At 53.2% G+C, this 25,736-nt stretch overlaps 2 protein-coding genes across 3 annotated transcripts in view; one reads left to right on the top strand and one right to left on the bottom strand.

The window, feature by feature from the left end:
- Nucleotides 1–25,736, bottom strand: part of TMLHE (trimethyllysine hydroxylase, epsilon) — a 102,544-nt gene that overhangs the window by 50 nt on the left and 76,758 nt on the right. The gene's annotated exons all lie outside the window — the stretch shown is intronic.
- ENOX2 (ecto-NOX disulfide-thiol exchanger 2) lies at nucleotides 1,143–25,379 on the top strand. 2 transcript variants are annotated; one of them, XM_079319196.1, is made up of 16 exons: nucleotides 1,143–1,205; nucleotides 8,080–8,190; nucleotides 9,286–9,417; nucleotides 10,967–11,122; nucleotides 11,716–11,922; nucleotides 12,903–13,136; nucleotides 14,792–15,004; nucleotides 16,399–16,505; nucleotides 18,417–18,531; nucleotides 18,776–18,957; nucleotides 19,443–19,550; nucleotides 20,248–20,304; nucleotides 21,190–21,298; nucleotides 21,499–21,584; nucleotides 22,798–24,543; nucleotides 24,856–25,379. In XM_079319196.1, exons 3-15 carry the CDS (start codon nucleotides 9,321–9,323, stop codon nucleotides 22,927–22,929), a joined length of 1,803 nt encoding a protein of 600 aa, XP_079175322.1. In that variant the 5' UTR covers nucleotides 1,143–1,205; nucleotides 8,080–8,190; nucleotides 9,286–9,320; the 3' UTR covers nucleotides 22,930–24,543; nucleotides 24,856–25,379. The 2 variants fall into 2 exon arrangements, with proteins under 2 accessions (XP_079175322.1, XP_079175321.1); XM_079319195.1 differs by lacking the exon at nucleotides 1,143–1,205 and adding an exon at nucleotides 3,988–4,158.

The raw sequence follows: 25,736 nt of genomic DNA, 5'->3' as shown, positions 1-25,736 counted from the left end.
ACGGGATGGGCTTTAGGATCCCAATCCAAACCATCCCGAGGTTCTGTGACACTGTGCAGGCTGGGGACAGGTGCAGAGCTCCTCCTGCAGTGGAGCGTCCCTTGGTGGGCACCTCAGCCTTGCCTTGACCCCTCTCCCCCAGACTCAGGGGCTGGCCCAGCTCTGCTCCATCCCGGACACATCTCCGGGTCCTGCTGGGCTAGCCCGGCTCCTTGTGGGGTCAGCGCTGTCCCGCCGCTGTGACCGCGGCACCGAGCCCGCTAGGGGAGCGGCTGCACAGGGAGCGGGGGGGACAGAGCCGCTCACGGACACCGAGGAGGACGGAGCGAGGGACGGAGGGAAGAAAGGACGGAGGGCGCTGCCCCACTGCTGAATAAACGCTTCTGGTGCCCGCCTGGTCTCTGCTCCGCTACCGGGGGCGCGGGGCGGTACCGGGGAGCGAGCACAGAACCGGGACGGCGGAAAGGAGGGTGGCAGCAGCGGGGCCGGCACGCTCCCAGGGGGATGTGGCCGGTCACAGGGGTGGTGGCCGGTCCCGGTGGGTTGGTCCCGTTCCTGGGGGTTGATCCCGGTGGGATGGCCCCGTTGCCTGGGGATGGTCCCAGTCCCGGAGATTGGTCCTGGGAGGTGTGGCCGGTCCGGTGGGGTTGGTCCCGGTCGAGATGGTCCAGGTACTGGGGGAGTGGCCGGTCCCGGGGATTGGTCTCGGTCCCGGAGGGATGTGGCCGGTCCCACTGGTTCGTCCCGGTCCCGGGGGGGTTAGTCTTGGTCCCGGTGGGGTAGTTCCCGGTCCCGGTGGTGTTGGTTCCGGTACTGGGGGTGGTTCCCGGTCCCGGGGGGGCTGGTCCCGGCACTGGGGGTGGTTCGCGGTCCCGGCGGGGTTGGTCCCGGTACTGGGGGCGGTTCCCGGTCCCGGCGGGGTTGGTCCCGGTACAGGGGGCGGTTCCCGGTCCAGGCCGGGTTGGTCCCGGTACTGGGGGTGGTTCCCGGTCCCGGCGGGGTTGTTCCCGTTCCCTTCCCCGCGCTCCCGCCCCGCCATGCGCCGTCACGTGCCCGTCACCGTGCGCGCGCACCTCTGGCACCGCCCCTTGCCCCGGCGGCAGCCAATGGGGGCGCGCGGCGGGGGCGCGCGGGGCGGGGGGGGACGTGCGGCGGAAGCGGCGGAAGCGGCGGCGCGTGTGGGAGCGGCCGGGCCGGGCCGGGCGGTGAGTGCGGGGCGCGGGGCGACCGGCGATCCGAGCATCGCGGGCCCCAACATCGCGGGTCTCACTGCAGGGAGCGCGGCCGCCCCGGTCTCGCCCTGCCCTAGAGCCCCGGAGCGAGAGGCCGAGCGGCGGCGCGGGCCGCAGCGCTCCCGTACCGGGGCTCGGCTGTGCTGAGGGGCCGCCCCGCTCTCCGTTCCCTCCCCGGCCGCAGCGGGGCTCGCTGGGCAGGATTGGCCTCCCAGCCGCGGAGTTTCGTGAGGACCTGAGGAGCCCCGTGGGAGCCGCCGGGGTTGGGAAGGCCGGCGGGGACACCCGCAGGGCTGCGGGTCCATGCGGGTGTGCGGAGGCTGTGTGGGAAAGCTTATTGTGTATGGGAAGTGTCTGCGCCGCTGGTTGGGCTCAGTGGTAGCTGAGATATTTTCAAAAAGACATTAAAATTACATCAGAGAAGATGGGGAGTGCCCAGGGACAGCAGCTGGGGCTCGGGGGGCTCTGCAGAACCCCCTAACACAGGGACAGCCGCGGGCCGGGACCTTGTGCCACGTCGTGTTTGCTCAAGGTGAGAGGGAACGGGTTCGAGTGGTGCCAAGGAGGGCTCAGGTTAGGAATTAGCAACTATTCTTTCCCTACCATAGCCTTGGAATAAATCGCTCGGGTTGCAGGCACTTCAAGAGGCACTTGGGGATGTGTTTTAGGGGTTGTGGTGGTGCTGGATGGTCCCGAAGGTCTCTCAATCCTGATGATCCTGAGAGAGGGCACAAGGAGAAATGGGCTGCACATTAATAAATGACTCTGGTGCCCCAGAAGCCAGCAGGTTACAGCAGGGGTGAAGGTGGCACAGCTCTGTGGTCGGAGCTCCCCAGGCTCTCCGTGGGGCTGGGCTGGGTCCCACACATGGAGCATGGGGAGTTCTGGGGCTCGTGCTGCTGCCCACAGCCCTGGGCTGTAACTCACAGATGCACAGGCGTGTATTGATTTGGTTCCTTCAGCATTTACATCCAGCTTCTCTAGTTTATGTGCCTCTTACTCTTTTATTTTCCTTGTATTTTGGTGCTGTGTGCTGTTCCCAGTGATGTCCATTTTTGTTCTTTAGCACCCTGTGTTTGTTACAAAACATTAATCTGTGGGTACACTTCTTGTTAGTTTACACCAGCTTTACCTCCCCTGCAGCTACATTAATTAGCCACTGCGTTTTCCCATATTTTCCTGCAGAAAGTTGCAGCAGAGCCGTGGGATGGTGGGAAAGCACGGAGGTGACCCAGGGTAGGAGTGTGTCCCTCCCACTTGTGTTCCTCTCACTCCAGCCATACTTCTCCCTGTACTGGAAGCCAAGAGGTTGGGTTCTCTGTTTCTTCAAGGCTTATTTGAGGAATTTTGAGGATCTAATTAAAAAGGCCCTGAGCTGAGTTGTTGAAAGCTGTGTGGGAGCTGAGGTCGGGTTTCTGTGTTGAAGGTCATGAGTTTGGAGCTTGTAGCAGGGATGAGGCTCAGTCACCAAGTCACTGCAAAGATCAGGTGTTGCTGCTGAGGTATTCTGTATTCCTTCCAAAGATGGTGTGAGATTTCTCCCTTAATCCCCAACTTTTCTGCTGACATTATTCCAGTTCCAGCATGTCCATCCTGTCCAGCTGCTCCATTCTCAGCCAGCAGTTCCTCACACTGGTGCTGCCTTTCCACCAGGCTCTCTTGCCCATCAGTCCAAGCTTTTGCTCTGGGATTTTCTGATGATTCTGTCTGCTGGAGTTTTCTTTGTGTCTTCCTTTTTTTTTTCTTCCTTTTTTTTTTTTTTTTTTTTTTTTTTTTTTTTTTTCCTTCCCCAGTAGCTCTGTGTAGTTAGTCCTGCATCCCTTCACCCATCAGCTTTGTTCTCCTAGCTTTTCAAAAGGATATTATTTCTGGAAATAGGAGCTGTTGAGTGTTGTTCTGAGGTGGCATTTGCTGGATGCTGCTCTCCAGGAGTGCTGGAAGGACAGAAAGGGATGGGACTGAGCTGCCTGCCCTGCACCCCCTGGAAAAGCCAGGGTCAGAATTCCTGGATGTGTGTGCAGGGGGGGGGGGCGTAGTTTGGCAGAGCCTTGTGAGCATCCTGAAGCATTCCATGGAATATTTAATGACTTGGCATGGTGGGCATGGCAGGTTCTGCTGCTGGCAAGCACCGAGGGCTGTGTTGGGTTACTGCTGGTGACACATCTGTGCACACATATGCTACTAAGGAGTTTTCCCCTTTGTTTTGGGTTACAACACTGAGCTCATACAGGACTTAGGCAAATCCCCCTGTTTTTGCTGCTGGGGCTGTATTTTTGTGGAAACTCTGCAGGTTGGTGCCCCTGACTGGGGTTGCTGACTGCTGCGTTCTCGGGCACAAAGGACAAGGGGCTCTTTGTGTCCCTTGGTTTTATACAACCTGCTAGAATAATTAGCTGCTTGAAATTAATATATTTCTTTCAAATACAAGCTTCCAGGATGAAGGGAAGTGAGCAGTGTGCCTCTTCCCATCAAGGATTACCAGGAATTAATCTTGCAGTGCAAAGGCCACTAATCTCGGGCATGCAAACAGGGTTTACTGAGCTGCATGCCAGTGCTTAGAGCAGTGATGGATGAAATCCCTGGCAAATTCAGATGCTCTGGCTGTTAATTGCCTCCCCACCTGCTCATCTGCCTCCTTCCTCTGCATCCTGGAGCCTGCCTAAGGGTGTCAGTGACAGGAGATGGATGGGGACACGTGGAGCTGCTGGGTGCCAGCCTGGACTCTCACCCTGGGCTGTCCTGCCTGCCCTGGGGCAGTTCTGCTGCCATTGGCTCCCAGCTCTGCTCTTGTGCTGGGAGCTGGGCGAGGCAGCTCAGCCTGGCACTGGGATTTTCAGCCCCACAGGCAAGCTGGGAGCAGTGGGAGAGCTGGCTGAGCTCCTGCCTTGTGATGAGCACCTTGCCATGTTCCTCGTGCAGTTTGCAGGTAACAGGGGGAGAGGTTCTGGGGTTCCCTGCAAGGCTCCTGCTGCCCTGCAGGATTATTTGCAGAATTGTGCCTGCCCAGCTCCTGCCTCAGACTGTGCTTGGGAAGCTCTGTCAGTGATAATTAAACCAGGAGTTTGGCATAGGAGTGTGCACGAGCCCAGCAGTAGTTTTTGAACCTGGGAATTGGTTTCCAAAAGGAAATGGTTGGGATCAAAATGTAACTTCAAAGCTTTGGTATCCCCCTGCTTTGCCTTCCCTGCTGGTGTCTTTTCTCCTTGTGTTTTGGCGTCTTCTCAAGTTCATTTCTTGAGGGCTTAAAGGCAGCACTGTGTAATCAATGGCACAGTGTATCCCAGAATCCAGTTTATTCCCAAAAACACAGGCAGCCTGCTCAGACTGAGCCCTGCTTCTTGCCTATATTTGCCAATGTTGGCAAAAGGTAAATCCATATTTATAGTAAAGCCTGTGTCAGCCCATTTCTGGAGTTCTCCTGATGCTCAGTAAGAGAAGTCTAATATGTGTTCAGAAGAGCCCAGGGGACCCCAAAATCTCACCTGAGATCTGGGGTCTGGGGCACCCCAAAGTGTGACCCAGAGTAGCTGAGAGGATTCCAGGACACCCCAAATCACAACCATACAAGCACCAGCCTGCACAAGCTTTGAGTGGATCACAGAAAGGCTTTTTGGTGTGTGACAGTGTCAGAGTACCTGCTAATAATTTGAATTTTGGGGCACAGGTTTATGTTGCTGCTGTTTGTTGACTGGTTGGGTGGCAGGAAAGCTGTTCCAGTGCAGAGTGAGGCTCGTGCCACCACGTTACTGAATGTTCCTGAAGCCAGCAGGGAACATTTTGCCCAAACCCTGAGGGGGCAGCCCTGTGATCCCAGGAGTGTTGCACAATCCCATATTTTCATTGTGATCTCCAGTGTTTCCAGCTCTTGCTAATGGGAGAGATTTTAAAACAGGTTTTTCAGTTCACCCCAGGGACTTTTTTGGGGTTTCCCCCTGGTCATTAAGGCAAATGGCCCAGCTGTGTTAGCAGGATTGGGAAAGTAAGTCCTGTCTCTGGCAGGGGACCCAGTGAGGATGGATACTTGCCTTGATTGATGTCTGGAACATTGAGATCTTTGCTCTGTCCCCAGCCCCTTGCTGAAGCTGTGCTGGGGAAGCTGCAGCCCAATTTAGCCCCAACAGGGAGCTGGAGTGATCCCAGCCTGGTGTGTGGGGCTGTGCAGAGTCACTGCTGCTCAGGCCACTGGGAGCTGCACTCTGCCCATCAGGCATCTATTTCCAGAGGGAAAACCACCCACAGGGACCTGCTGTGCTGTGGAGAGGCTTTGATCAGTCACCTTCTGCTCATCTCTCAGCATCCCCCCTTCTTTCCCTGATCTGTTTTTCTGCTGAGGAATCTTCTAGCCCAAGTTTTTATTTTTAAATGTTTAGTCACTGCATTATGGCAGTGCCTCATGTCTCATTGTTAAAGGTGGGCTGCTCTGGAAATCCCTGGAGATGGGAGCAGGGGGTTGAAGGACACACTGGTACCTGTGCCACTCTGCAAGTGCTGACACCAGCTCTGACACTTGCTGGAAACCCAGATTTTCTCCTCTCCCCTTATCTTCTGTGTAGCATTTCCCAGCAAATGCAGAAATCTGATTTTGGCCTTTCCAGGCTGGCTCAGTACAGGAATTCTCAGCAAACCCCTGTGGTTTGCTCCTGTGCTGGTTCCTTCCCTCCTGAGCAGAGCAGCTTGGAGTGGCCAAGGACACCTCGTTCTGCTTGGCACAAAGGACAGAGAGATGCTCCTGTTTGTGCCTGCTGGCTGAGCCTGTCAGCTTTCATCCTGCTCAGAGCCCAGGAGAGAGGATTTTCTGCAGCTTCAGCTTTCTGCTGAGCCCATTCTCTGTACCCAGTGGGGTGTGGCTGCAGCTCTGGCTGCTCTCTGAGGGGACAGGAGAGGCAGGCAGGTCTGAAAGTTGGCTGCTGTCCATGGCATTGGTCCTGTGTAGGGTGGCAAATCTGACATAATGAGGGGTTTCTTACTCCAGAGTGTGTTGGGAATATTTTCTCTGGCTTGTTTTAATTTTTGGAGCAAGCTGTGCTGATAGAGAGCAGCAACCAACCTTTCTTGCAGCTTCCCTGGCCCATTTTCCATACTGCCCTTTGCTCTCCTGGGGCATTTGCTCTTTCTCCATCCTGCTGAAGTGAGAGCAAAGCTTTCCCAGGGGGTTTTCTGCTCCATGTTTGTTTTAGGCTCTGGTGGATGGTAGCTGGTCCTCTTTGGGGAGCCCTGAGGATGGGGCTCCTGCTCCAGGTCCCACAGGTGCTTCACCCAGAGCTTTCCAGCTGCTGGCTGCTGTGTTTCTGGCTGCTGTCAGTCTGTCAGCTGCCCATGGGGACACGTTGGGACATTGGAGCATCCCAGCTCAGACTGGGGCTGGAAATGCTTGGAGTGAGTGGCTGGAGCAGAGTCCCCTGGCAGTCAGGTGCTGCTCAGTGCCAGCTGTGTGCCCAGCATTGTCTCCAGTCACAGCAGGGTGTCTGTCCATCCTGGTGACACCAGTGTCCAGTTGTCCTGCTGCTTCTCTCCATCCTTCCCCATTCCCAAGTGTACAAAACCCTTGTTCAAATTCAATTTTGCCTTTTCTATCACATGAATGATACCAAAGTCAGCTTAGAGCTGCTCCTCTTCCATTCTGCTGTCTCCCTGTGCACAACCTCTCTATTTTTAACCTGCTGCATTCAGATTTGTTTTCCTGAGCCCTCATGACCTCCATGATATTTTGACTTTGGAATATTTCCACCCCAGCATTGTAGGCATCCTGCATGGCCGGGCGTGACTATTGTTGTTGCCAGCTGAATGGTCCCTATTTTTTTGGCTGCTTCTTGGCTTCTCACCTTTCAGTGGCTCAGACAGGAGTCCTCCAGGCTCCCTGTGCCCACTTGGCTATTTACAGCCAGACCCAGCAGCCTTGTTTGTTAAGTTCTTGGAAGTGGAATCCTCTGGAACAGAAATCACAGCACTGCAGAGGGTCTGGAGGAAGGTTTAGTGCAAATGCCTCAGCCCATCAGTGCCCTGGGATGGGATAATTGTCATTGTTGCTCTTGTAGTTCTGCTGATTCCCCTGAGAACACAGAGCACATCAGAAATGTGGTTATTTTTATCACTTTATATGGGTCCACAAAAAAGATTTGTTTGGGTTTTAATTTTTTCTATTTTTTTTCCCTGTATTGGCTGTTCAGGGTGAATTTGCTGAGCCAAGATAAGTCAAACTTGATTTTTCAATGCTCCTTCAGTGTTACATCCCTGCAAGTGCTGACTGTGCTAGGAGGAGGCAGCCTGGACTAAAGGAGGCTCATGGAGCTGCTCTCCACAGCTCCCTGACAGGAGGGTGCATGGGGGGGTCTGGAGCTCCCCTTTTTGGGATGTGCATCCCAGAGCCCCTTCCATGGCTGCTACCAGGAACAGCTGTGTGTCAGACTCCTTGGACAGAAACTCCAGCAGCATCTTCTCATTCTAAAGGTGTTCTCAGTTGTGCCTTGTTTCTTGGTAGTAAATCACCCCAGGCGAATTCTCAGCTGGTGAAACTTAATTTTAACAATGTATTCCTGGGCTGAAGAAATGAGGAAAAATGCTGTCCTTTGAGTTTCCAGGCTGGAAATGCTGCTCAAGCCAGGGAAGATGCAGCCCTGACTTACACTGTGAGGCTGTTTGATTTGTGTGGGTGGTGGAATTGGTGCTGGTGAGTAAGATTTGATTGTGTAACATTCAGATCAGGCAGAGCTGGGGCCAGGAGTCAGAATTCCTTCAGGGCCTGGAGTGCTGCTTGTGCCCAGAACTGGGCATTCCTCTCACTGCAGTGATCCAGCAGCATCACAAACCACTTTAAGTCAAGGCTGAAGTGTGGCTTTTTCTCTTTCAGGTTTAAACCACCTGTCCTTTGACCCTGCCAGCACTGAGTCCCTGGGGCTGGACAGCCCAGCTGAGGATGGCAGTGACCCGGGGAAGAGGAAGAGGAGCAGCATTCCCCCAGGTGAGCTGATACCTGGGAGAGTGGGCAGGGCCTGGCACAGGTGCCCAGAGCAGCTGTGGCTGCCCCTGGATCCCTGGCAGTGTCCCAGGCTGGGTTGGACACTGGAGTTGGAGCATCCTGGGACAGTGGGAGGTGTCCCTGCCATGGCAGGATGCTGTTTATGTATTTATGTCCCTTCCAACCCAAACCTTTCCATCATTATCTATACTTGTACCAGTAGATTTATTTTCCTAATTGAACAGAGTCTCAAGATTAAAATCATGACCATCATTAAAAGCAGGATAAGGCAGCTCAGGCTGAGTCACTGGAGACATTCATTTAACATAATGTCATAAAAACAAAGTCTTAAATGAACTGTGTGATGTTGTAATGCCAGATCAAGGAGTCTTGCAAGGAAAACTTCCTAGATGCCAGCTTCAGGGTTTCTCACAGAGGATTGGGGAAAAAAGAGAGCACAGAGTAATGTCGTTGCAGGTTAGATGTGCCTGAAAGCTGCAATCCCAGCAGTGACTGGGGAAATGTGGGGCAGTGTGTGAGAATGGGCAAGGAACATCTCTAGGCAGGTTCCAGGTGCGGGGAGAAGGATGAGGCTGCACCTGAGGCAGGAGGAAGGGGATGTGCAAAGCCCCCAGCTGCAGAAAGAGAGGGGGAAATGCTGCTGGGTGAGAGAAGGCCCAGCTGTTCCCCTGGAGAGTTAGAAATCCTGGTTTTGATGAGCTGGCAGTGCACTTCCTGTGGCACTGGGAGGGTCCTGCTGGGACAGCTCCTTCAGCTCAGTGCAGTCTGACTCTTTGTGCCTGCTGGATGTGTCCCAAATCTCTTGTGAGGAATCAGCCTCCCCTTACCTTTAATCAGTGCTCCTTCAAGGCCCCTTGGAGCTGTTGACTGCAGTGGATGAACCATGACTGAGGTGCTTTGAGCTGTTTGCCAGGTCCCAGCTACTCCAGGGGCACAGCACTGGTTGGTTTTCTTCTTGCTGGCTCTTCCCTGAGGGTGGCTTTAGCTCTGGTTTAGGGTGCTGACACTGCAGACGCTCTCTGGGCAGAGCTGAGATCTGCTCTAAGCCCTTAATCACTTTTATGTTGCTCTCCACAGATGGTGGCAGAAATCTGAGCCTGGAGTCCATTCCGATGGGATTGCCAATGTCCGACCCCAGCGCCTGGGCCACGGCCATGAACAACCTGGGCATGGCTCCCATGGGCATGACAGGACAGCCCCTCCTGCCTGGTGAGCCCCCTCTGCTCCTGGGGGCAGCCTGTCCTTGGGGCACTCCCACCACAGGCACACTGAGCTGTGCTGGAGGTGCATTCCTGCTGCATGGGATTTATTTAGGGAGCTGAGCTGAGAGGGGGTAGGAATACGTGTTTGTTAATGCAAGTGGGAGTTATTGTGGGCAACTATAATAGTTATTGTAGGGATTGAAGGTGATAGTTATTGTGGGGTACCCCCAGGTATCCTGCAGTGGAGGAGGAAGAGGAGGGTGCCGCACAGAGATCAGGAAAATAGAGATATCCAGGAACATGTCACTCTAAACTGAACTGGAATGGCTGGGAAGGAAGGATGGGAGGAAGATGAAGAGGAAAGCAATATATGGATATGGCAGGAATTAATGGAGGATTCTGCTCCAGAAATGAGCAGTGTGAAATACATGTGCATGGCTGAGTCATCTTGTACTGGATGAAAGAGCTCCTGCAGGAGCAGAGCTGAGCTGTGCCTCATTTCCCAGCAGTGCAGGATGCTGGACATCAAAGTTCTGAGTGGAACTGACTGTTCAGTGCTTTGCTCTCCCTACCATGAGGCCTGTCTGCTCACCTGGGCAGGAATGTTTGTGCTGGCAGACAGCACAACCTTCTCTTCTCCAGTTTGAGCAGCCCCAGCTCTCTCAGCAGTAACAGAGAAAGTTTTCTGCTGTCACAAGGCCTTGTTTCACATTTGGCTTTGCTGTGGAGTTGGTGTTTCTGTGCCATTCTCCTGCTGACATTCTTCCATGAAGGAAAAATCAACACAAGCCTATCTCTTAGACAAGGATACAGTTCCCATGTACTCCTACAATTGTGTTTCACAGTTGGAACTGGAAGATTTCTTGTGCCTTCCTCCAAAAACACTGGTTGGTGGCAGAGGATTGGCCTCAGATCCTTGTTTTTGCTGTAGCTGTTTCAAAATACTGAGGAAATGGCAGGTTCTGAGCTGCTGGAGTTGCTGCACTTGTCTGCTTGGTGAGATGATGCCCTAAATTCTGGAACCATTTAGGTTGGAAAAGACCTCCAGGACCACTGAATCCAACCTGTAATTGATCCCCACCTTGTCACCAGCCCAGAGCTCTGAATGCCACATTCAGATATTCCTTGAGCATCTCCAGGCATGGGGACTCCACTCCTTGCAATGCCAGACACCTTTTCCATGCACAAATCCTTCCTAATGCCCTTAGGCCTGTGCCACAGCTTTCTGTGCTGCTGAACTGCTTAATAAACCAAACTGGGTCAGGTTTTCCACTGTTCCCTCATGTTACAGGTGTCTTTTTGTGGACAAACTCTGTGGGAAGATGGGATCCAGTGTCTGCAGAGGAGAGAGGGAAATAATTTCTTTTAACAGAGGAAAGTTACTTGACTGTGGCCATGAAGTAGTTGTAAGGCATTATTTTAAGGGCACAGATCTAGAGTTTGATGTTGGCAATGTCTCTGATTTTCACAGGCACGTGTGGGAGCGTTCCCTGTTTGTGTCAGTCACTGTGTGACTCTGCCCCCCAAGTGACTCCCCCATTCTCTGCCCCGTTTAGATTTTGACCCTGCTCTTGGGATGATGACTGGAATCCCTCCCATCAACCCCCTGATGCCAGGCCTGGGGATTGTCCCCCCTCCCATCCCCCCGGACATGCCAGCCGTGAAGGAGATCATCCACTGCAAGAGCTGCACTCTGTTCCCTCCCAACCCACGTGAGTGGCTGCTTGTGCCCTGTGTCTGTGTTCAGGTGTGTGAGGAAAGGGCCATTCCTGGCACTCACTGCTGCCAGGAGGGTGGCAGAGCAGCAGGAAAAGCCTGTTCTTGTCACTGAGTGTTTGCCATTTCCACAAATGGCCTTTTCAGCTGCTGGGTTGATAAGGACTGGGGGAGAGGCCATTCCAGTCACTGAGTATTTGTGGTTTGATTCTGGTGTGTAGTGAGGTGTAGCTCAAGCACACAAATCTAGAGTGTGTGCTGTTGCAGCACAGAGAATCCCCTGGGTGTATTTTTTATGTGTTGTTTATATCAGGGCAATTTTTTAAGCTGTGATTTTGTAGCACCTTCCGTGATAAAGTTGGGAGCTCCTGGTGCTGCTTGTGCAGCAGCTCAGTGAACCTTCTGCACTCAGGAGGGTGTTTGGAGGGCTCCAGGCTCCCAAAATCTTTTTGGATACATGCTGCTGAATATTTTTATGCAGCACCTCAGCGGTGCTGTGGATCCAGTCCATAAGTGTGAGTGTGTGTTTGGAGAAGCTGGGGAGGTGTGCTCAACCCAAAACCTGACCTGCTGTGCCTTGTCTCCCCAGATCTCCCCCCTCCAGCCACGAGAGAGAGGCCCCCAGGGTGCAAGACAGTGTTTGTGGGAGGGCTGCCAGAGAATGGCACGGAGCAGATCATCATGGAGGTGTTTGAGCAGTGCGGGGAGGTCATCGCCATCCGCAAGAGCAAGAAGAACTTCTGCCACATCCGCTTTGCCGAGGAGTTCATGGTGGACAAGGCACTCTACCTGTCTGGTGGGTGTGCTTGCCTCAGAGGGAGGCTTTAATCCTGCCACAGCACTGTGGGGCTGCTTTTGTAGGCAGAACAGTAGGGTTGGGGCAGGTTTCTCTGGTGCTGTGTCAGTTTGCCTTCTGCTGCCATTGCATTTCTGCTTAAATACATGAAACCAGCTCCTGAGAGGAAAGGCAGCTTTGTCACCTGAGAACGTTTGCAAAACACTGGGTTGGGCTGCAGAGTCTGTTTCCATCATACATGGGCAAGTGTCCAGCTGGTTCTGTAGATAATGCCTAAAATAATGGACAGTTACTCCTGATTTGCTGACTGATGGTGTGGACTTACTTGGCTGGTGGGCTTGGCTTAGTGGGTTTTGTTGAGCTGGTGGGCTTGACTTAGTAGAGTTTTGTTTGGCTAGTTGGCTTACCTCAAGTGGGGTTTTATTGGGTGGCTTAGCTTGCCTCAGTGGGGGCTTTATTTGGCTGGTTGGTGTGGCTTGGTGGGGTTTTATTTGGTGGGTTGGCTTGGCTTGATGGGGTTTTATTTGGTGGCCTTAGTGGGGTTTTATTTGCCTGGTGGCCTTGTCTAGTGAGGTTTGATTTGACTGTTTAGTGTGGCTTGGTGGGGTTTTGTTTGCCTGGTGCCCTTGCCTAGTGAGGTTTGATTTACCTGGTGCCCTTCCTTAGTGGGGTTTCATTTGGTGCCCTTCCTTAGTGGGGTTTTGTTTGCCTGGTGCCCTTGCCTTGGTGGGGTTTGATTTACCTGGTGCCCTTGCCTAGTGAGGTTTCATTTACCTGGTGCCCTTGCCTAGTGAGGTTTCATTTACCTGGTGCCCTTCCTTAGTGGGGTTTCATTTGGTGCCCTTCCTTAGTGGGGTTTGTTTGCCTGGTGCCTTCCTCAGTAGGATTTCCCCGTTACCCTCAGTGCCAAACCCTCCCTGCTCCTTTCCCATGAAGCCCAGCTGCCCCTGCCCTGCTGACCATCCTCCCCCTCTCCCCAGGGTACCGCATCCGCCTGGGCTCCAGCACGGACAAGAAGGACACAGGCCGGCTGCATGTGGACTTTGCGCAGGCCAGGGACGACCTGTACGAGTGGGAGTGCAAGCAGCGCATGCTGGCACGCGAGGAGCGCCACCGGCGCCGCCTGGCCGAGGAGCGCTTCCGGCCGCCCTCGCCGCCCCCCGTCGTGCACTACTCCGATCACGAGGGCAGCCTGGTGGCCGAGAAGCTCAAAGGTGACAGGGGGGATACCTGGTGGTGAGAAGCTCACAGGTGACAGGGGGTGGTGTCACCATCCGCTCAACCCCAGCGGGGATCGTGATGGGATGGTTCGTTCAAGCCCAGGGTGCAAAAGACAAAAGGCAGAGTCAGGTTTTATTCAGCAGCAATGCAGTTTGTGTTGTGAAAACAATTCAGTTGTGCAACAGGAGAGGGAGAGGTAAAGGAAATGGAGAGAGAGAGTAAGGATGGGATGTAGCTGCCAACAGAAGGGATGAGTCCTCAAGTTGTCCGATGACAGACTCATCTTCAATCCATCGGGGAGAAAGAGATCCCAGAGTCTCTTTAGGAAAGTCACTTTTTATAGTCCTTTTCCAAAGCCAGTGGCCTCTGGCCAAAAGGTGAGGAGATTTATGGACTATTGGATGTGGAGATCATTGCTCCAAGGAACAGGTGCTGGAACAGGACACTATAACCAGCACCCTGCTGAGAGCAGCACCAGGCACAGCTACAGACAGCCCTGGGCAAGCACCAGGCACAGCTACAGACAGCCAGCCCTGGGCAAGCACCAGGCACAGCTACAGAGAGCCCTAGGCAAGCACCAGGCACAGCTACAGACAGCCCTGGGCAAGCACCAGGCACAGCTACAGACAGACAGTCCTGGACAAGCACCAGGCACAGCTGCAGGCAGCCCTGGGCAAGCACCAGGCACAGCTACAGACAGACAGCCCTGGGCAAGCACCAGGCACAGCTACAGGCAGCCCTGGGCAAGCATCCACCTTAGCCAGGCCAGAACTCAGGTCAGAGTGAGTGATGGGTCCTGGGTCTGAGTCTCTGATGGTCATGGGGTAGATCAGAGAAACTTTGGACCAACTGTTTCAGGTGGGCAGGCAGAGCTCTGGGTTCACAGGATTCACAGAAGTGTGGGTTGGAAGCTTCAGGATCATCGAGTCCAAGCCATGTCCTAACACCTCACTAGACCATGGCACTGAGTGCCACATCCACCCTTTATTGAAACACATCCAGGGATGGTAACTCCACCATTCCAATACTTTATCACTCTTTCCATTAAAAACTTTTTCCTGATATCCAACCTAATGTTCCCTTGATGCAACTTGCAACACTGTCCTCTCATTCTGTCAGTGCTGCCTGGAGAAACTCAACCCCAGCTGAGCATGACCTCCTTTCAGGGAGTTTTAGAGAGTGATAAGGTCACCCCTGAGCTCCTTTTCTCCTAGCTGAACAACCCCAGCTCCCTCAGCCATGAGTGTTCTCCAGGGGTGTCCTGGTTTAGGGTGAATTTAGGGATAAAATCTCTGAATGGGGTACAAGTTTCTTCCAGATAATTTTGGTTGAGGTTGAAAGGACTAATGTAAAACCTTCGTGGAAGCTGGAGGTAATTTCCTTTCACAGAAGGGTCCATCTGAGTAGATGTGAAGTTTTCCAGTGAGTTTCTAGTGCTTGTTCCTTCTCTTGCTGCAGCTTTGTTCCATCATCTTGATGCTGGACTTACCTCCTTTTACAAAGCCACGTGTTCAGTTCCTTCCCTGCTTCCAGGAGTTGTGATGAGTCCCCTGAAGGACACTGACCTTTGAAGGAGCAGTTCATTTCCAGGGAAAGGACCTGAACACTGCCCAGAGCTGTGGTGTGAAGTTGTTCTTTCCTGCTGCAGATGACACCAAGTTCTCAGAAGCCATCCAGACCTTGCTGACCTGGATAGAACGTGGGGAAGTGAACAGGAGAACTGCCAACAACTTCTACTCCATGATCCAGTCAGCCAACAGCCACATCCGCAGGCTGGTCAATGAGAAGGCAGCTCACGAGAAGGAGATGGAGGAGGCTAAGGAGAAGTTCAAGCTGGCTCTCTCAGGGATCCTGGTGCAGTGTGAGTAGTATCTCCACGCTGGATGTTGGTTGTCTGGTGTAGGGAAGGCTCTTGATTTCCGGAGTCTGGAGGGGTCCCACTGAAAGGGCTCTGGGAAAAGGAGTGGTGATTGCTTCTGTGCAGCTCATTGGGAATCACTAACCTGGCAGAAACCCCTTGTGGTCCTTTTTACTGGAGTAGGAGTCCACATCTGGGGGGAAGAGAGGATGAATTCTGGATTTGTTTCCTCTTAGTTACCATGTAATTAGTTCTGTCATCTTTTGAACCCCTCCTGTGCACAGCCAAGGTAAGTTCCTGGGAATCTGCTGCCTCGGTGAAGTGTGCAGGATTTGGTCGCCAAAGGTAGGAGCAGCAGAGTGCTGCCAGCAGCCTGGTGCAGACCCTGGGCCTTTCAAACCCCAGTACTTCAAAAACCAGGGTATCAAGGAAGAGGCATGAACTGTATTAATTCCAGGATGTGATTTGTAGCAGTTCGTCAGACCCTTCATTGCCTCTTACATGTTCTTGCTGTAGTAAATCTGAATATTTTTACTTTACGAGTCCCTTCTCCACAATTGTACCAATTCTCTTTGAGACCCTTGCCTAGCTTTTGAACATTCTGAACTTATGGTTTTGTATCTAGTAATTTTAGCTGTTACTTGATTTTTCAAATTGTTCTTTTTCTTTGAATTCTGTTGATGGTAAAAACTACGGGCACACGGTCCAGAGGGACATACAGTGAGCACTGCAGAGTAAGTAGCAATAGAGGCTAGTGTGGAGCTAAAACCAGGACTGATATCTTAGCTACTCTTAGGATAGTCTAGGGAGCAAGGAGATGTGTTTATTTTGTGAGAATTATGGGTACTGCATCACAAGCATAGAAAAAAAATCAAGTGGATGTGCTTTATGCTGTGGGTGAGCTCTCAGCCAAGGAGAAGCACTTTGTGTGTTCCAAATCCTCTGAATTTCCTAGAGAAGCAGAAGGAATAAATCTCAGGACCAAGAAAAGCTGCTGGCTGGTGCCTTTGCTTGAGCCTGGTGCTGTTGCTGCAGCTCACACAGGCTGGGGCACTGCCCAAATGTTGTAGCTCACCACCCCATGTCAGAGGTGAGTCCTGCCCCTCTGAACTCCCACTCCAGCCAGCCTCACACAGCCTATTTGGATATTTTTCAGCACCTGTGCTGCCTTTTTCCCAGCTGGTCATTGCTCTGTTGGGGCACTGGCCTGGTGAAAGCCACGGGGCTCTTGCAGACCCTGAGCCCCTTCCCTGAGCGTAGCATCAGCACAGTGCAGTGTTAGGAGGAAAGGGGAGCCGAAGCACCTGCCTGATTGCACTTTTTTACTCCTTTACCCCTCTTGTCTGCCCTCTCTGGATGCTATCTGGGCCCGATTTGCTGCTGCTTTGCCACTCCAGTCGAGCAGATAGTGGCCGTGTACCATTCTGCCTCCAAACAAAAGGCTTGGGACCATTTCACCAAAGCTCAGCGTAAGAACATCAGCGTGTGGTGCAAACAAGCAGAGGTTGGTAATCTTTTCTTGTGTTAGATCCTCCAGCACGGGCTCTTGCTTGTCAGGATGTTGATGTTGAGTGTGGATAACGACACCTTCCTTCACAGTGGGAGGTGGGGATCACTCAGGAGGCTCTTGTGCTACAGGTAATCCATTTTCTCTTGGTATTTGTGTCCCCAGCAGCAGTGCATCCAGACCTGTCTGCTGATGGAAGCTGTGCACAATAATAGTCATCATAATTGCAATAAATGTTGATTTTTCTGCTGGTTTTAATATTAAAGCAAAAAGGATTTCTAGGGAGGCGTTAAACCAACAACAAACTCCAAGTGTCATCAGAATCTTTTATCACATTTTAATGTGATATTTCCGCCTTGAGGTGGAGCAGCCTGGGAAGCTTGAGGGAGGATGTTCTCACATTTGTGTATTTATCCATGAAGTGACATGGTGAAATGTGGTGATCAGGAAGGGGCTGGTGGAAGAAGGCTTGTCGCTCCCACTGCAGGAGGAAGAACAGTTCTTAGTCCAGTGATATTTGATAAATTCAGCTGAGGGAGTCAGGCAGGATGTCAGGAATGAGGAAGCAAGGTAAAGAAAGGTGCCCGCTGGAGGGTGATGGGTGGGGGATGTCTGTGCTGGGCTGTGATGAGATCCCTGCTGCCAGCTGCCACCCTGGGGCTGGCACTGAGCCTTGCTGAGTCTCAGGAGCTTTGATCCCACTGCTCCACCCTGTCCTGGTCCCTTTGGCTCTCATTCCTTACCCCAGTGCAAATCTTCCTGTTTGTCTGGGGTATTGAGTTCCTCCCTGCAAACTTGGGCAGCAAGTCTATCCCAGCAAAACCAGGAGCTGTCTTTCACCTTCTTAGAGACAATCTTGGCAAAGCTGATATGTGATCAGCACAGGCCAAGGATCCCTGTGGGCTGGGGGTGTCCAGACCTGTGACCCCCATGGATTGGAGTGTTATCCCCATAGATTGGGGTGTCCAGGCCTATGATCCCCATGGATTGGGGTGTTATCCCCATGGATTGGGGTGTCCAGGCCTGTGATCCCCATGGATTGGAGTGTTATCCCCATGGATTGGGGTGTCCAGGCCTGTGATCCCCATGGATTGGAGTGTTATCCCCATGGGTTGGGGTGTCCAGGCCTGTGATCCCCATGGATTGGGGTGTTATCCCCATGGATTGGGGTGTCCAGGCCTGTGATCCCCATGGATTGGGGTGTTATCCCCATGGATTGGGGTGTCCAGGCCTGTGATCCCCATGGATTGGAGTGTTATCCCCATGGATTGGGGTGTCCAGGCCTGTGATCCCTGTGGATTGTGTAATCTGGTTGAGATTCCCTCTGAGCCCCATGCTCCTGTTCTTCCCAAGGCTGCCTGTGGCTGGGGTGGGAGCTCTCTCTCCAGTTGGAGCTGGCTTTTGTTCCAAGGTAAGTTCTCCAGTGGGAAGAGGCTGTGAGGCCACTGGTGAGGCCTCTTCCAGGAGCACTTCAGCTGCTGCTCTCCCCCAGCTTAGGGTCTGCTCTTAAAGGAAGGTGGAATCCACAGGATGCAGCTTCTTGGTGCAGATATGGTACATCTTTAGGTGTAATTTAAAATGCCTCTTACCTCATTGAAGATAATCAGATGCTGGCTAAAGGGTCTCTCAGCCTTTTGGGGTCATCTTGAGGAGGTCCCTCTACATGCAGGGCTGCAGCTGTAGCTTGGTTTGCTCTGTCCCAGCTCAGCTTGGGACTTTTGGCTCCAGAGAATTAGGGCTGACTCCAGTTCCTGGTGGTTTGCACAGCAAGGCTGAGCTGCCTCATCCCAAGAGCAGAAGGAAGAGTCAGTAGTCCCAGACTGGAGTTGTGTGGAGTTGTATATTGCAGAGCTCCATTTCAGGAACTTTTCATCCTGCATTGAACTCCCTGTGCTTTGTGAACCCCAGGAGATCCGTAACATCCACAACGATGAGCTGATGGGCATTCGGAGGGAGGAGGAGATGGAGATGTCTGATGAGGAAATAGAAGATCCATCAGAGATGAAGGAAACAGAAGAGTCAGGTAAAGTCCCTTTGCACAGCTCTCTTCAGTGGTTTCTTTGTGGCACTGGGAGGCCATTCCCTGTGTCCTGTCTCTCCATCCTTTGTCCCCAGTCCCTCCCCAGTTCTCCTGTGGGAGCTTCATCCTCTCCAGGCTGCCACCCCGACCAGCAGCAGATGTACCCCGAGCTGCTGAGGCCTGTGAGGGTGGGAGGGCAGCCAGGGGTGTGTCAGCTGTGTGTATGAGGTGGCTGTGCTGTCCCCAGCTCTGGTGGCCCAGGTGGAGGCTCTGAAGGAGGAGAACGACAGCCTGCGCTGGCAGCTGGATGCCTATCGCAACGAGGTGGAGCTGCTCAAGCAGGAGCAGGGCAAGGCCTCCAGGGATGAGGACACCACCAAGGAGCAGCAGATGAAGCTCCTCCAGCAGGCTCTGCAGGGCATGCAAAAGGTGGGCCTGGGATTTTCCACAGCAGGACAAAGAGATGGCAGAAACATGTGGGAAAACACTCTGGGTTTTAGCAGGGCCCAAACTGGCAGAGGGAGCAACATTAATGTGTCCAGTGTTGCTGAAAGCAAATATTGATAGCAGGGGTTATGTGTGAGCCAATGAAGCAATCCATAGTTCATGGATTCTTTGTGTGCTCTTTACTGTGACTTTCAAAGTGCCAAGTCTGTCCAGAATCAGCTGAGGAAGGAAGTGGGAAATCCCATCCCTTGGGGATGGAATTACTGCCCCATGTTTGCACAACTGGGCTTTTTTCTGGGCTAATAGGCAAAGGTGTTTCTAAGGTACACTGCACTTCTTGTTTTATAATCCATCTTGTAACAGTTCTGCATGTGGTCTGTCTGGTCTTCATGGAAAAGCCCTTCTAAGTGTTATGGTCTTTGAACAATAGTTGGTGAAAGGTTAAGAGTTTACCTTTTCTCTTCCAGCATCTTTTGAAAGTCCAAGAGGAGTACAAAAAGAGAGAAGCTGAGTTGGAAAAAGTGAAAGAAGACAAACTGAAAATAGAAACATTACTAGAAAACCTGAAGGAGCAGGTATGTGCATGCAGGTCTTCCTTGTGCAGTCCTTGGGCTTTGTGCTGACTCCTGGTGAGAATGGCCAGCCCTGCTTTGGAGCAGTTGTCCTTGGAAAGTGAGGAAAAATTCCCTGTTAAATTGCAGATTTCAGTCAGAAATGGAGCTGCAGTTGCTTCATGTGCCTGTGAGACAATCTCAGCAGCTGTAAAATAAAATAGAACTGTCACTGAACAGTGGTATCACAGCTGGAACTGGTCTTTCTGCAGCCTGAGCTTTTAAAAGATAAAAAAACAAAAAGGTCTCAGTTATCAGATACTGGTATTTACAACTGTGGTTTAGGAGCATGTTTTAATGTTCTTATTCTTGCTGGGTTTATTCCAAACAGAGACCCATAGTGCTGCATCTCAGGTTTGATTGTGGATCAGGCCATGACTCCATACTTGCCTGCTCCTTTCCCCTGTAGCACAGACACAATTTCACAGGGGGCATGAGGCAACACTTGCCCTTGATAAACCCAGATACTGGGTTTATCTCATTTTCCATCTTCAGTTCCCACTATTTTGTGCCAGGAGCTAGGGAAGATAATGAAACTAGTAGTTTAGTTTCTGCTAACTAAAAATGGTTTTGTGTATTCCAGTAATCATCAGAGCAGGAGTTTCAAAACAAAAATAACAGATTATCACCAGTAATCTCTCCTTTCTTTGCCCATATATAGCAGAGCATGGCAGATGAAGAGGATAAGGAGGGAGATGTAGCTGACTGCCAAGGGAATGTAAGTGCAAGAGCTGCTGCTCTGGGGTAGTGGAAGCTGTCCCCAAAACAGGGGGGGCTTGGAGGTGCCTTGCAGCCCAACCCCCATGATCCTGGGATCTCCAGAAGGCAGGTTCTGGGTCTGCAGTGCAGCTGCTGGGCTGCACCAGCTTCCACAGGGCAGAGCTCCTCTTTCTCCTCTGGAATTCAGTGTGGAAGCTCTGCCCTGTGGGCTGAGAACTGCTCTGCTGTAAGAATTTGAACAAACCCAGGGGACCATTCAGTTCTATCTTGGTCACTGGCCTCCCTCCAGCCCATCCCACTGCTCACTGGAAGCTGTTCCCAATTATAGCTGTCCACAGCTCCCAGGCCACTGGAATTCCACATAAAACCAGGGAATAAAAGCAAGTTCTGCTTTTAGTCACCATCTTTACATTGTTTGGTTTATATCAGGGGTAATAAATTATGCCAAATTCTGTTTTAATTCAGTGCCACAAACTCAAGTCAGGGACAGTCAGATCCTGAGACCTGTGCAGCCCCATGGCATTGGTTAATCCCATTTGTGCCAGTTTGGGCATTTGCAAAACAAACCTCAAAGTCATGGCCAGGCCACAGTCTGGTTTGTATTTTGCTGTTTAAAGCAAGGCATAAAGATGTCATGGCAGGGAGCAGGGCTGGTGCAGGGTGGCATTTGCTGAACAGTGTCACCTTTTCATCTCACTTGGTGGGTCACACCCAGCACCAGGACACAGCTGTGCTTTGCTGGGAGCATTTTGGGAAATGAACTGCAGATACAGTGAGGGGTGCTCAGAAATGCAGGGAAACCCCTGCAGGCTGTGTGGAGCCTGCCCACAGCAGGGCCTGCTGTGCCAGCTTGTCTGAAGATGCCTGTGGGTTTGTTTTGCAGGAGAGCAGCACATCCAGAGTTTGTGCCTGCAGCCAGGAGAAGGAATGTCCAGTGGAGAAGAGCTTGAGCACCAGCCCAGTGAAATCTGAGCGGGAAGTTCTCCTGGTTGGTGAGTTCTGGCTTGGTGGTGATGCCAGAGACCTGGGCTGGGGCAGCTGGCACTGCTCCTGGCTATCCCAGGGAGCCCTGGAGCTTTGTTGGGCTCAGGCTATGAGCTGGTGCCACCTTGGCTGCCTGCAGGGACACAGGGCTGCTGTCCCAGCTGGCTTTTGCCTCGTGCCAGTGACCTTGGTGCTGTCCTTTCCCCAGGGATCATTTCAACCTTTCTGCATGTGCATCCCTTTGGGGCCAGCATCGAGTACATCTGCTCCTACCTGCAACGCCTGGACAGCAAGGTGGGTGTGGCCAGGGGTGTGGCACAGGTGGGGCTGGGCTCTGCTCCCTGCAATCTGCTGGGAGAGCATGAGGGATGTGGTGAATTTTTGAGTGATTTGTGTTGGGGGGGGACCTCAAAGCCTAGTCAGTTCCACACCCTGTGTAGGGCAGGGACACTTCCACTGTCCCAGGCTGCCCAGAGCAGCTCAGCTTTGGGGTCTGCACCACTCACCACGTCCCCCAGTGCCCCCACTGGCTTTGTGCTCCTTGTGGGAGTCAGTGGGAGTGACTGCTGTGCAAAGGCTGCTGGATGGAGGAAGCAATTCCATCTCATTCTCCTCCATCCTGGTCTCCAGCTGTCTTCTTTAAAGAGCCCCAGGGACTCTGAGAGGCCCCACAGGCATGGAAATCCTGTCTTGAGATGGGAGATTATCCAGCTGCTTGTGTTTATAACTGAGTGTTTAATTTGCCCTTTTCTCAGAAAACGTGGCTCCTTGGCCTGGCTCACACCAGCCTTAGAAAGACAGAGTTAAGAATTTTATCTCCCCATTCCAGCTTGGAATTTGTCTGTGGGGCCACCAGCTGCTTTTATTTTGGTTATAAAGCTGCCATCACAGCATCCAGCTGTCTTCTGGAACTTCCCCTCTGCTATCCACAGTGCAGAGAAGGGCTCCTGGAAGCTCCTGCTTGGGACCTCTGTGCAGAGCCCAGCCTTTACCCTGGCCCCTGGTGTGTTCACTCACACCTGGAGTGAGTGCTCCCTTTGTGCTCCTTCTGAGCTCTGTCTCCTCCTTCACAGGAGGACCTCAGTTTAGTTTGGGATGTTATTTTTAACCCTAAGCAGATCTTTGGGCCTGAGGTGAGGCAGGAGGAGGGGGAGTGCTCAGGGGTACAGCCTGGTGTCTCGAACAGGAAAGGAAGGGGAGTCTGTTCCCTGTCTTTCTCACCAGGAAAGTCAGCAGAGAGCACAAAAATTAAGATCCTGAGGTGGTTTGGAGTCATGGAAGAGCCCTTCAGAAGCTGCCTGCAGCCCTGAGTGTGGCTGGGCAGGACTTGGGCTCACCTCAGGCTCCTTCTCCTCAGTGCAGCATCCCAGTCTTGGCTCTGGGCTCTGTTGGACACAGCTCCTGCTGCCCCAGGAGTTCAGGCACAGCCTGAGCTCCAGCCCTGCCCCTGTTGGGTTGGAATTAGCAGCAGGGTGTCCATTCCCCGTGCTGAGTGTGCATTCCCCAGATCTGCACGGCCGAGGTGGAGGTGCTGATGACTCGGCTGCAGAACACCTTCCGCCAGGAGCTCAGCGGGGTGGGCGCCAGCCTGGAGAAGAGGTGGAAGTTCTGTGGCTTTGATGGGCTGAAAATGACCTGAGCTGTGACTTCCCTCTGCAAACAGTGGGGTGTGGATGCTGAGAAAAGCCTGGGATGCTCCTCCCTCTGTTCTGATGATTCCCTCACACCGCGGCCTCGGGGCACAAAGTGTCAGAGTGAAACCAAGCCCAGAGCAGCACTGGAAGAACCTCCGGGTTCTGCAGCTCCTTTGATCAGTTATTTGTTAATGGGCAAGTGCTGTTCAATATATTTGGGGGAAAAAAGCTCCTGCCTGTCCCTTTGAAGCACAGCATGTGGGGTCTGTGTTCTGCCAATGTTGTATGTGCTTGTGTGCCCAAATTCCTCCTCCTCAACCTTCCTCCTGCTGGGAGAGCACAGACTGGCCTGAGGCAACAACAGAGGGGCATTCACCAAAAGGGGAAAAAAAAGGCATTTTTTAGATATTTCTATGAGTAAAAACCAAGGTATGTTTAAACAGATTTAGATGGCTCAGGGGCCTCTGAGCCAAGGAATTGTTATTTTGTTGGGGTTTTTTTTGTGCTGTTTGCTCTGTTTGCAGTTAAGCTGAGGTGGGGGCAGTGCCACTCTGCTCTGAGTCAGTCTGTACAGAATCTCTCACATGGGAAGGGTGTTTAATTTTCTGGGGTGTGAGTGCAGTAGAGCTACATTAGCCCGGCTTTTGGTGATTTTCCCCACCCAGTTGCTCCCCTTGCTTTGCTTTGGAGCCCAGGCTGAAGCTGCCCAGGCTGCCCTGCCCCTGCAGCTCCCCAGCACTGTTGCTCTCATTCCCAGTGCATGCCCAGCTGTGCAGAGGGGCAGGGTGGCACAGCCCAGCCCCTGCCAGCTGCCCAGAGCCCTCTGCATCCCCCTGCCCACAGCACCCCCATTCCCAGCCTGGTGTCACCTGCAGAGCTCAGTGTTCTGCACATCCCAGGTGTTCCCAGCACAGCTATCCCAGTTCCAGCCCCTCCTGGTTGCTGCAGGTGTTGGTGCCCCTCACTTGGGCTCCTGATCCCCTCATCTCTGGGGGAGAGGCCCCAGTTCTGTGTTGCTGTTCCCAGGCATTTCCCCAGTGTGACACATCCCCTGGCACCTCCTGCCAGGTGTTCTCCACCCTGTGGCAGGGCCAGGCTGGGCCCAGGTGAGTACAGGGGCATTTCTGGTTGTGCTGTGTCCCTGGCACAGGCACCTGCTGGTGTGTCAACCAATCTTCATCCAAAACCCCAAAATTCCACTGCTGGCACCAGGCTTGGAGCCAGGTCCTGACCTGCTGTCCTGCTCCCCATTCCCTGCAGTGGGAGGGATAGAGGAGAGCATCCCTGTGCTCCTGCTCCCTCTCCCCCTCATCCCTGAGGTGTCTCCACATCCCTTGGGTTTCTCCCTGCACCTTCATCTTCCAGCCCACATCAACCATCCTCCTCCTCCTTGTTGCTGCCACTGGCACCAGTTCTCCTTTCTCTCCTCACAGAGGGTACACCTCTGGGACTGTGGCACCTGTGCCATCTGTCCCTTGGGGTCAGCCAGGGGCAGAGGAGCAGGGTGGGGTGTGCTCAGTGAGAGTTCTTCTTGGGAAAAGCAGGGAAGAAACAGCAGGAGCCAGGAGAGCTCCAGAGCCCTGAGAGCAGCATGGAGCCAGGGAGGGCTCCAGGGATCAGTGGGGTCACAGGGGGTCAGTGGGGTCACAGGGAGGATCAGTGGGGTCACAGGGTGTCAGTGGGGTCACAGGTAGGATCAGTGGGGTCACAGGGGGGTCACAGGGGATCAGTGGAGTCACAGGGAGGATCAGTGGGGTCACAGGGAGGGTCAGAGTGGTCACAGGGGATCAGTGGGATCTCAGATGGATCAGTGGGATCACAGGGGGGATCAGAGGGGTCACAGGGGGATCAGGGGGATCACAGGGGGTCAGTGGGGTCACAGGGAGGGTCATAGGGGTCACAGGGGATCAGTGGGATCTCAGATGGATCAGTGGGATCACAGGGGGGATCAGAGGGGTCACAGGGGATCAGTGGGGTCACAGGGCTGGGCTCCCCAGCGTGGCAGCTCCCACAGCACAAGCACTCTGCTGGCTCTGGGCTGGGGCTGGGGGCTGGCTGGGCAGCCAGAGCCCCTCCTGGAGGGCTGAGGGGGCTGGGGCTGCTGGAGGGACTGGGCAGGTTGTTCATGGGGCAGCAGGAGGGACAGGAGCTGTGGAGCAATGGCTTGTGCTGTGAAAGGGGGTTGGGGCTGGAGCACCCCAGCTCCTGCTGCTTCCCCTTCCTGGGCCTTTCCAGAGGGGCTGAGGCCTCTCCCAGGGGAATCCATCCTGCTGAGGTGACAGCAGGGAGACAGAGACCTTCCTTGGGACTAGCTGTTTCCACCTGGGCTTTTCCAACACTGAGCACTTGCCACACTGGGAGCAGACAAAAACCCTTTAAAAAAAAATGTTCTGAATAGTTGTGTCCCTGCAGATGAATGCTGTATTTTTAAGGAATAAACGTTTTTTATGGGCAACTCTTGATCCTGCTGCTGCTTTCTTTGTCGTTTCAACCCAAACCTTTCCATGATCAGGGGCAGGGAGCCTGGCTGTGCCCCCAAAGGGCTCCTGGGAGTGTTAATTGCTAAGGAAGTGCCAGTTTGGGGTGTTGGAGCTTTGGGAGGCTCTCCAAGGTCTGTAGCCCTCTGGGAACAGCCTGAGCTGTAAATCCACCCGTGGGGTCTGTGAGCTCCTCAAGAGCAGAGGTGTGGAGAGCACCCAGCCTGGCACAGGGGAGGTGCCATGGGGGAGCCCCAGGAGGGCTGGGCTGGGAGCCTGCTCAGCCAGCTGTTTCAGCTGCTCCAGCTGTTCTAGCACAGCTGGGGCTCTGGGCT

Source organism: Erithacus rubecula, assembly GCF_903797595.1.
Source record: "Erithacus rubecula genome assembly, chromosome: 15".
NCBI lineage: Eukaryota > Metazoa > Chordata > Aves > Passeriformes > Muscicapidae > Erithacus > Erithacus rubecula.
The sequence above is the reverse complement of the archived record's forward strand: the minus strand, read 5'-3'. Positions and strand labels throughout refer to the sequence as shown.

Coding starts and splice junctions, on each gene's coding strand:
- ENOX2 (XM_079319195.1), top strand. CDS start 4,137: ATGTTCCTCGTGCAGTTTGCAG. Junction 9,418..10,966: donor AGGACAGCCCCTCCTGCCTG/GTGAGCCCCCTC, acceptor TGCCCCGTTTAG/ATTTTGACCCTGCTCTTGGG. Junction 11,923..12,902: donor CAAGGCACTCTACCTGTCTG/GTGGGTGTGCTT, acceptor CCCTCTCCCCAG/GGTACCGCATCCGCCTGGGC.